At 34.6% G+C, this 10,975-nt stretch overlaps 1 protein-coding gene across 1 annotated transcript; it reads left to right on the top strand.

Moving 5' to 3' along the window:
* Positions 1 to 842: 842 nt before the first annotated feature.
* LOC107359940 (uncharacterized) lies at positions 843 to 2,994 on the top strand. Its single transcript, XM_015926543.3, has one exon. It carries the CDS (start codon positions 1,590 to 1,592, stop codon positions 2,829 to 2,831), a length of 1,242 nt encoding a protein of 413 aa, XP_015782029.2. The 5' UTR covers positions 843 to 1,589; the 3' UTR covers positions 2,832 to 2,994.
* The last annotated feature ends 7,981 nt before the right edge of the window (positions 2,995 to 10,975 follow it).

The following is a 10,975-nucleotide window of genomic DNA, read 5'->3' as shown; positions in this document are numbered from 1 at the left end:
TTTATCGTGAAATTAAACGCTTTCAACTCTTACCTGGCTAGCTTATGCAACTTGATGCTAAGACGAACTGATGAGAGGATAAGTTGTTTGTGTCAACTCCTATTGTGGCCTTCATAGTGATTTAATCATTTCCTTGGTTAATAATTTACAGTTTTTGTTGATAATGAAAATTGCTTGCTAGCCAGTTTTGGCCTCCTTTAGCTTAACCTTTCAATTGACCTTATCCAAGGTGTATCAGGTAAACCTTTTCAACAAATTATTACATGAGTGCAATTCATCAAAACTATGTTAAATCAATATTTTCACTGATAAAAAAAGCAAAGACGACTCTTGTCCATTAACTCTTGACCAAAACTTGAATACTTTGTGTTATCAAAATTGACTTAATTTTACTCAACATATTCTTGAAAAGTTAGAGTTGAATCACTAACGACACCGACTGATCAGTTAAACAAACACTAATCGAGCCTAATAGGTCAAGGACAATTTGGTTGAAAATCAATAAAAAAAATGGAAAAGTTTGTTTTACCATTTGAAATGAAGAAACAGAAGGATAAAAATCTATCAAATCAGTAAATATTAACAAGCATTTTTCATCCTCGTCATCTTTCGCTTTCTTTTCATCATCATCATCATCTTCTTCTTCTTCTTCTTCTTGGTATCCAAAGAGATTAGATTGAAGTTTTAATCGTTAAGCAGTTATCATCTTTAGATCAGCTTATAACATGTCAAGCTATGAGACACTCAAAACTCAAGTGATCAGTTTCAGATAGATGATGAGTTGATTAGCTGAGAATAAGAAAGTTAGTTAAAAAGATGATGATGAAAAGGAAGACACAAGAAACCATTTAAACATGAATCTTGCATTATCCGGATGATAAGTTTGTCTTTTCTGATTCTTTCTTCTTCTTCTTTCCTCGCTTTTTTTTATATTAATTTATCCATATATATTGTGGTTTATCTGTAAACATGTTTGTTCAACAGATTTATCAGATTCCATGGAGATTATCATATTTCTGCTTATTTTCTTTTGACTTTCTTCATATTCTTTTGATGTTAATCAATCAAATGAATCGCAATCAATTAATGTAGATTAATACATCCTAAATACAATAAAATATACATTGTCGTGCCTTTTTTTATATTGAATGTGAACCAACAAAGTCAATCCATTCACAAGGCTACAATTGATACATTTTCAAAGCCTCTGTAAAGCTCAGCTTTTTGTTTTGTTTTATCCCCGTCTTAACACTATCGAGCGCTATTGACTCGGTTTTTGTTGTTATTATCATTACTAACTTTGTATTTATTGGTATATATATTTGCTAAGGACTTTAGCAAATTTTTATTGTTCACTCTGTGAATCACGCTGCCACTTTCCTGCCTTTTTGTGTGTTTACAGCGTTTTTCTCGACATTTCAACTTCTTGACCTTGTTTTACACCAAATTTTCCATGAGTTTTTCATTCAAATCATCAATCAATCATAGGGTTCATTTTTTAATTTTAGTGTATTTTATTTAATTTATAACGACACCTAACAAGTTCAAGTTTGTCCATCAGTGATACGTTTGGTTTTCAATTCAGGAACATGAATAGTGAAACTGAAAATTTATTGAACTCGCCTTCCAATACCAACAATAATCATAACTTTACTTATTATGATTACAATTATTCCAGATGGTTACCATCGGCTGAACATCTTAATTTTTCTATTGGCCTGCAAGGTTCACCGACAACTCAAAGTGGAATAGGTTCATTTAATCAACTCACTCTTGATCCAACAGGATCTTGTTTAATTGACAATGGTCCATTGGATTTAATTGGTGTTACTCACCATTCACATCATCCTCATCATCCTAATCATCACCATTATCATCCTCATCTCACTCATTTCAATCCCATCACCAATTCCAATGTCAATTTAGTTCGTTCTCATTTGAATGGAGATGATTCAAAGAATGGCATTTTACCCTCACCAGCTACAACACCAACAACTCCGACAACCCCAACTATTAACCAACAAGAAGATAATAATCAATCCATTTTAACCATTTCATCTGATATTACTTTGACTCCATTGACAGGTACTTCATCTGACATTACAGTTTTGTCTCCACTGACAGGGGCTTCCTACACTGATGGAAATGGCAACCATGAAGCATCTAACCATGTTAAAGTGGAACAAGAGTCTTCCAATGGAGCAACAGTCAAATCAGAGGAAAGTTCATCTCCATCATCAACCACATCTAACTCATCAGCCAACTTCAATGGTTCAAATGGAGGCTCAGGAGGAGGTGGTGAAATGGGAGATTCAAGTTCAAGGGAAACGAAAAAACGTAAACGTAGAGTTTTGTTTTCCAAGAATCAAACCTATGAGCTGGAGAAACGCTTTTGCCAACAGCGATACTTGTCAGCTCAAGAGAGAGAAATTCTCGCCTCAACCATTCGATTGACACCGACTCAGGTCAAAATTTGGTTCCAAAACCATAGGTACAAGACGAAGAGGGCTCGTCAAGAGAAGGGTCTTGATGTTGTTAATTCACTGCCTTCACCTCGTCGAGTAGCGATACCAGTGCTTGTGCGTGATGGTAAGCAACTTCAAGGTTCGTCAGGCAATATTACAACCAATATGAAAAGTGATCTTTCAAGGTGCAATTCTTTCCAGCATTTATTATCTAATCCAGGATCTATGAATGGTATGACAAGCAACAACCATGGTCATCTTAACTCGGGAAATAATCAATTTCACTCTTTACCTCAAATGGATGTGATACAACCAGCTTACAATAATGCATATAATAATCACATTAACCCTTGGTTTCAAAACTGAATTCTGTGATTATATAGAACCATCATGCTACTCAAATCCAAATCCCATTCCTAATGTGCCTTAAATTGTCACTAATGTAGTTTAAATGTACATGAGCAAATTTAGATAAACACCAAAACTTCTAATACTTTCAGTGATAAAATTAAAACATGACAACTCAAAAGCCCATTTTACTTTGATTGTTACTTTTTACTTAAAATTGTTGATTATGGCAACTATTAAAGTTAATCTAGTTGTAATAATATATTGTAAGATAAATTGCGTATAAATGGGGCCAAAAAGTACAGGTCATTGTTACCTAATCCGTCAATTGGATAAACAAAATTGATTGAATAGAAGAGGGAAAATGAGATGAGAAATGGATGATGAAGATGACGGTGAAAAGATGTAGAAGAAGAAGAATGAAAATGAATGTTAAAAGAAACGGAAATGAGAAGTCATTTGTATCATGAAGGGAGGTTGATGATACACAATAGAGTATAAGTTATTCTATTGAATGATGACAGGGAATGAAAAGGTTGGATAGCGTATAATCCAAAGTCTAGTTACCGTGATATACTGAAGTCTTTGGGAAGCGTGGTTAAAAAGGTGCTTTTGTTGTTGCTAAATAATATTGTAATATCTAATATGGTTAACTTGGAGTTTTTTTATCAACAACAAAATACAAAAAGGTAAAATGCAAAGAGGATTTTGCGACGATTGATGACGAGCCTAGTGATGATGGTACCAATAACTGGGCGTGATTGAATGTCCTTTTTAATAAAAACTGATGGACTCAGTTTGCACCCTGCAAATCCTATAATTATTTGATGAAAAATTGAATATTTATTTTCATTAATTTTAACCATTTCATACCATTCGAAACATTGATAGCGGCTACCAAAGCCAACATTTCCCTAGTGTCACAATTGCACCTAAACCTACATCTGAGGCATCAGTTCTCAACTGAGTTTCTAAAGTGTGATCATAATGTGCTGAAACAGGAGCTCTGATTAGACTATTTTCCAAGTATTCAAGTAGTCATTCTTAAGTTAATAAAAAAGGGTCAGGACTAGGCTAATTTTCCAGAAATAATTAGTCCAGAGATATGTTACCCGGCTTTGACCAGGAAATCTCAGTTTAAAATCAGCCAGAATTTGTTACAGTCAAACCTCTCAAAATGAGACTTCGTGCAAATAGCTTTCTACGCAATTTTGAAGGCAAAAACTCTGAAAATAACTGCAAAATGTAATCAATCAATTTGTGTGCGATTATCATCAAATATGTTCATTTTGTGAGTATTTTATCGAATTAAAGATTAATTTAAATTGAATACAGTTTACAATCTTTTCTTTTTGATTCAACTTACTTTTGCACATGGAAAACGAGCTTTGCTTTAGAGTTAAAGTTGAGCGGTGTATTCCAAACTCACTAATGAATCGAAATCCGTTCGTCCAGATTTCGAAAGCTTACAAGACTGATGTTAACCTTGAGCTAGCTTTCAGTTGAAAGTCAAAAGTAGTTGAAAACTTGTTCTCAGGAAATTCTCTGTAAATTTCAAAATTACTAAATTGTAATATTGTTGTGTACCAGAATGGTTGAAGATGTAAAAAGAAGGAGAACTAAGTAACTTAAGGTCATCTTATCTTTATTAAGCAGCTTAAAGGATGAGAGGAACACACTGCTTAAGGTTTACAAGGGTTTAAATACTAGTGTTTGGTGTTCTAGTCACCAACCAATAGAAAATGAGCGAAGAGTCTTCGTTAGTTCAACACTTGCCCGGCCCGTCTTAAAAACTGACCACAGTTTTTGTTTAACTCCATTGAACTTATTAACTCTGACCAATTATTGTGTCTACATATTTTTCGTCTTGGTTTCTTTTTACCTTCACCTTTGTCGTATTATTCATTATGGTAAGTTTTCTTTTAAGTTTATTATGGTGATAAATGATTAATTGGTGTGTCTTTTTTTCTGTTTCTTTTGTTTTTAGATGGCCCGTACCAAACAAACTCGCCGCCGTGCTCCTTCTTCTAGCTTAGTAGCAGCTTCTGGATCACCCTTGGCTTTACGTGAGGATGTAAATTTTGGCAATATTGATGAGGAGAATGCTGCCGGTTTGGAAGCGACCGCTGAAAAGCAAGTCTGTGTTGATGAGTGATCCCTAATTCCGATGGAAGAAGAAGAAAGTTTAGAAGCAGAGTCAGCACTTGATGAAGAAGACGCTGATGACGACGAACCCGAGAGTGAAGGTGCCGAAGTCTCGCCTGAGGAGTGGGCAAAAGAGCCAACAGAAGACGAATTGACAAAGTTCACGACTATGCCCGTAGCTAATTATGATTTCAAATGCTGTTGTTGGATCAGGCTACCTGCCTGGGCAGCCTCGTGTTATGAAAAATTTTCGATACGAATTGGCGCACTACAATACTCTAAATCCACCTTCGCAAGTAACAGGGTACACTGGGCCAATACCCAAAGGTTTCACGCAAGATATATCTAAGTTACAAGATTGTGGGAACCCTCGTCATTTTATAGATGAAATTACAGAAAAATATCGTTGTCGATGGTGTGCGCACAACTTTTCCCAAAGCTCTAATAAAGTTCGACACGGGAAAGGTTGCGGTATGATAGGTGCACCTGGGCACAAATGTGACATTCATTGTCACAATATCATTGTCAGTTTGCTAAACCATACTGGGCTGATAAGGTGTACATTGTGAATTGATAAAGTTTATGACTAAATCAGAAATTTAATATTGGCGATGGCCATGAACTGTAAAATTTGTATGTGCATAAACATGATTTTGTAAATTTACAGTAGTAATAAATATACACAAGATACCCCATTTATTGATCTCTCATCGATTATATTAGTAATTCATAATCTTAATCCATCATCAAATTGATTTACTCATTATGCAGAAATTTTGTTGAAAAAACTATTTTTATAAATCTGAATCGTTTTTAGTAAATTATATATGTCAGTAGCTTATTTTGCCGATTTCGTAAGATTTGAAAGGTTAAGAGGAAAAAGAAAAAGGTTTTCCGTGCAAATGTTGAATGATCTGAACTTCTAAAAATTCTAATTAATGAATCTCCGCATTTCCTTGAATAAAGTAAAGCTCAAAGTTCAATTCATGTTGTACATGATGCACAACTCAACTTTAAACTAATTTAAACATCATTTGCTTCACAAACAAATAATATAGATAATTTCACTTAGTTTAAGTTGATATTCATGATTTTGTAGGGTTAATGGTTAAGACATTCGTTTTGAAATATTGAAATACCTCAACTTTAGAAGCAGTAGCTAATCTCAAAAAAATTGACTTTGAAAGGAATCGTTCAAAATACACTGATGGTGAAATTTATCTGATAAAAACAAAAGAACTGACGCCAATGTTGTCTTTTGGTGAAGCAAACGATGAATGAAGTGAACGAAACCAAAAAACAGTTATGAGCAGGGATACATCAAAAAATAAATACAAAAAATGAGGAAGTTTTGTATGGCGCTACTATGGAAATTTTTCGAATACAGGGTGTTTTTCGGTGAATCGTCAAAGTTGAAAAAGTGTCACATTTTGCTGTGCGTGATTTTTTCTAATTTTTTATCAGTACATATTGAGGTTTTAAAGATTTTATTTCGGATGGTGCTATGCTGAAAATGCTCCGATAGATGGTTCTCGAGATATCAGCGTTCAAATTAAGGGAATTCTCCCAAGGAAACAGGAAACAGTGGGACTCAGAAAGAAAACACACAAACGAGCCAAATTAAAAAGGAATATGCTTAATCGATCAGAAAGGAGTTAATGCCAATTAGTGGTAAAGGGTATCTATTGCCACTAAAAAGCCTATCTTCGGAAAAATAGGAAGACAACGTGCGAACAACAACCGCTTTTGGAGGCTAAGGTTGAAGGTAAAAGTAACCTCAAACAGAGCTCCAACTTTATTGTTATTTACTTTTTTTACATTTATTAAATTTTACATTATCATTATTAACATAATAGTTATTAAATCAGACTCAACAGACTTAAATCTTTTACATTTGCTGATTTCAAAAGATAATCTTTTGAAATTCATTTTGATAGGGTGTGGTTTACTAATGTGAGGAGGATCAGCAGCTACCATAGCATAAAAATCAAGCCAAATCGGACGGTATGCAATCATCGAAGTTGTTGGAGTGGTTGTGTTTGCTGCACATGAAGGTGAAGATATGGTTTTTTTAGTCTCACAACCAGAGCTACCAGTGCATATACAAATCTCCTAATCATCAGATTCAACAATGGAGTTAGGGATAGATGATGGAGAAAGCGCAATAGTTGAGTTCAGATCCCGACGATTTCCTTATCGTTAACTTATGGCTGGCGGTCATACTTCGGTAAAAATCAAACAATGGCTCCTATCATCTGAACAAAGGATTAAGTTCAATCCAGCTGCATTGATAATATAACCTCAGTTGTACGCCCCATGTATGTACCGTTATTGTTATTGTTATTATTATTATATTTAGCCTAATTTGGTTACATCCACATTTCATTAGCAACCACAGTGATTACTAATGACAGTTATTGAGTTCGTCTCTAATCTCATTTTTTTAGCCCTTAAAAGTAATCCCTACAATTACTTTTATAAAGATTTCGGCAATTAGGGTTCAACCGTTATCAAAAATTTTAAAACACATGAACTCTAATATTATTTTGAATATTAGGTAAACACAAAAGTCTTTGACACTTTTTAAAGCCCAGTGTATAAATCGTTATTAAAAGCGTAAAAATGGACCAATCAAGTTAATTAAGATATCAATCGGAAGATAATAAATTAGCGCATCACATATTAAATTAGATCAGTTATCAAATGAAATTAAGTTAGTTAAATTTTTAAAGTTATGGAAAATCATCATATGATAATTCGTAGTGTTTTACTTTATGAGTTCAATCTCGGACCACCAGCACCAGAATGTCGTGCAAAAGTTGATCAAGCATTCAGTGAGAGATCAGTTAGCCTAAATTCAGTCAAAAATTGGTACAAAAAATTTGAATCTGGTGACAAATCGCTGCAAGATTTACCACGAACGGGCCGCCGTTCGTAAGTTTGTGAAAGTGACCTGAAGGCTGTCGTTGATGAAAGACCGGATTTGAACTGCGAACAATTAGCTTCTATGTTTGAATGCAGTAGAGAAACAATAAGAAGGCATCTACATGCCATCGGTAAGTCAGCAAAGCTACCGAAATGGGTTCCACATGAACTTACTGAACGTTAAAAACAAAATTGTGTGTTGATCTGTTGGTCACTATTGTTACGCAACGAAACAGCGAATTTTCTGAAGAACCTAGTAACTAGTGACAAGAAATGGATTGAGTACAACAATACCAGCAGAAAATTACACTGGTTAGACAAAGTTCAGGCCAATTTAGCGATTGCAAAGCCTGATATACACGGCAAAAAGGTTCTCTTATGTATCTGGTGGTCTGGCTTCGGTGTTGTGCATTATGAGATGCTCAAACCAGGCCAAACCATAGATGCACATCTCTACGTAAATCAGCTACGATAAACTCTTAGAAATGCGACCTGCTATGGTCAATAGAGAAAGTGTCGTTTATTTGCATGATAACGCTCGGCCGCATGTAGCGAAAATCGTAAAAGAAAAACTTTTGGCCCTAAAATGGGATGTTTTACCACATCCTCCATACTCTCCAGACCTCGCTCCATCTGACTATCATCTATTTCTGTCTATGGACAATCATTTTCGAGGCAAAAAATTCGAGTCAATCGAAGATCTAAAAAGCGTTAAAATTTTATAAACAATTAATAAATTTCAATCTTAAGTGTCAAAGACTTTTGTATTCACCTAATATTTTGCTTGATTTGACGTGGAAATAATAAAATTTGAACTTTATTTGTTTTTATTTTAATCATTGGTTTGCAGTGTATTCGCAATATGATCGCGATACAGATTAAATTTGATTAAAAATCCTTTAATTAATTTGGTGTTTTGAATATACATTGAATATACGTGGCTACTCAACCACTATCAGTCTTAGTGGTTAGTCGTGGCTGCCAGAAATGATGACTAAAGTGAAAAACCACGAAAAGCCACTAAGAAAAACAATGGTTTTATCATCTTTGCTAACAATTTTGGCGCCCTTTTTAAATCGATGCTGCCATCTCTACCCATATATCAAATATATCAATTTTAGACAGCCACAGACAGTTGCAATAGAGACAACAATATAAAGGATATAAAATATTTCAATAAAAATTTAATAAAGCAATAATGTTTGCTTGTCTTGCATATTCAGGATTCTGAGAATAAATGTCTCTTATCGCTCCGCAAAGCGTCGCAAAATCAGAATCCATGCGTTCAGCATAAATTTCTTATTTCAATTCGATCAAAATATTCTAATTCGTAAAAGAGACCCAAATGTTCTCTTTGTTGGCCAGCCATACCAGGAAGCTCTCACCTGACGCGTAGATTTCTAGTATGAAAAACATAATCAATTCGAGACGGATCAAAACCTTGAAAACGTGGTATGTTTCAGTTGTTTCGATCGGCATCAGATCAAATACCGTTTCAAACGAGCCAAGTAAACCAACATTCAGCCGTTTCGTCGAGATTACGCAAATTAGGCCGATCAATGTCGAAGTTGCTGTCGCCACAGACCAACATTGACGAGCAAGGCTCAATCAAATTACCAAAAAAATCTCGACCTCCACTTAGCAACCGGGTTATAGTTGCTCGCGTTGTTATCCAGTAACTGAATAATTCTCGAGGTGCTTGGCTAGGAGGACAATGGGTATTTATAACAGCAAAGCCGGCTGGATGCCAAATCGCTTGAATACTCACTAATCCAGTAGCAAAATGTTGCGGGGAGAGACCAAGTCTGTACATAAAAGCACAATCCCCGATATGATAAACCGCAGTCAAACAAACGAACTTAGAAAATTGTCTTGATGTCTTGAGGTCAATTAGAGTTTAAATAACGAATTGACCTTGAGCGTTCAAAATTATGGTTGCTGAAATGCCTAAGCTCATAGTTCAAGTGTGTGGTCTGCAGCACCTATCGTTTGTGAGTTATGCTTGCAAACAGGGTAAAATGAAAAAAACGACGCGTCATACTGCCAATAAAGGAATATGAGTTGCACATAAAATTCCCATTTACGCAGAAACACATAAGACAACGAAGCATTTATTGAGATAGTTCAACAACCATGGTAGCGTTGGAATTTTACAATCAGTTAGATCTAAATTTGACTTTTACCTAATTTGCACAACAACACGGTAAAATCTCCTAACATCTCCATTCGGAGGGAAAATATCTCTTTAAACATAAAGGTTGTTACAGAATTGAGTGACTAAGAATTTAATCGGGTTTTCTCTTGATTAAGATAATTTGAAACTATTTAAAGGATGAATCGAATTAACTAGACTCTAGGCTATCTGTTGATGTCAATTTTTTCATTTTTAAGCCCGAACATGGCGATAAAACGTCTTCAAAATGAGTTTTTTATAAACAAGTGTGCCAATTTTACCTCAAAATGGAAAAATCGACAAACAGCAGTTCAACATTTCATAAATCAAGGGCCATCTAAGCAATCCTTATATCGAATGATTAAGCGATTCAATTCATCAGGTTCTGAAAAGTATTTTGCGATCTCAGGAAAACCATGAAGTGCTCGAAATCTCAATCGCGAAAAATTGAAAAGGTGGTGGAAAAAATCCGAAAATTTCGTTTCGTTTGTGCGGCGAAAATCTCAGTTTCGTAGTATTCGTTTGCTAGAGGTAAGAAAAGTTAGGGTATAAGTCATATCGTCAAATCAAAGCTCCTAATTATAAAAAAGATCAACCCGATAAATGTATCAATAAGAAAGGTGAAAGAAAGATTTATGAACAAATGTTAGCTAATAAAATTCTAATTATTGATGATAAAACATGTGTTTTTCAGACCCAGAACAGATTTCAGGTAGAAAATTTCATTCAGCTAAATCATGAAATTCAGTACAGTGATGTGCCAGATAACGAGAATAATTTTTTTCAACGGTCCCTATTGAAGAAGAGTTAAATTTTATTTGAATTTGACCAAATTTTATTTAAATTTTTTCAATTATTAATTAACTTAATTTGATTTTCTATCGTGAAATATCAATCAAAAAACTCAAGAAGGCAGATA

Source organism: Tetranychus urticae, chromosome 2 (genome assembly GCF_039701765.1).
Source record: "Tetranychus urticae isolate SD_2017Ah chromosome 2, NJAU_TeUrti_SD_1.0, whole genome shotgun sequence".
In the NCBI taxonomy this organism is placed as follows: domain Eukaryota; kingdom Metazoa; phylum Arthropoda; class Arachnida; order Trombidiformes; family Tetranychidae; genus Tetranychus; species Tetranychus urticae.
The sequence above is the reverse complement of the archived record's forward strand: the minus strand, read 5'-3'. Positions and strand labels throughout refer to the sequence as shown.

Bases quoted from the DNA above. Each gene is read 5' to 3' on its own strand.
- LOC107359940 (XM_015926543.3), top strand. From the start codon at position 1,590: ATGAATAGTGAAACTGAAAATTTATTGAACTCGCCTTCCAATACCAAC.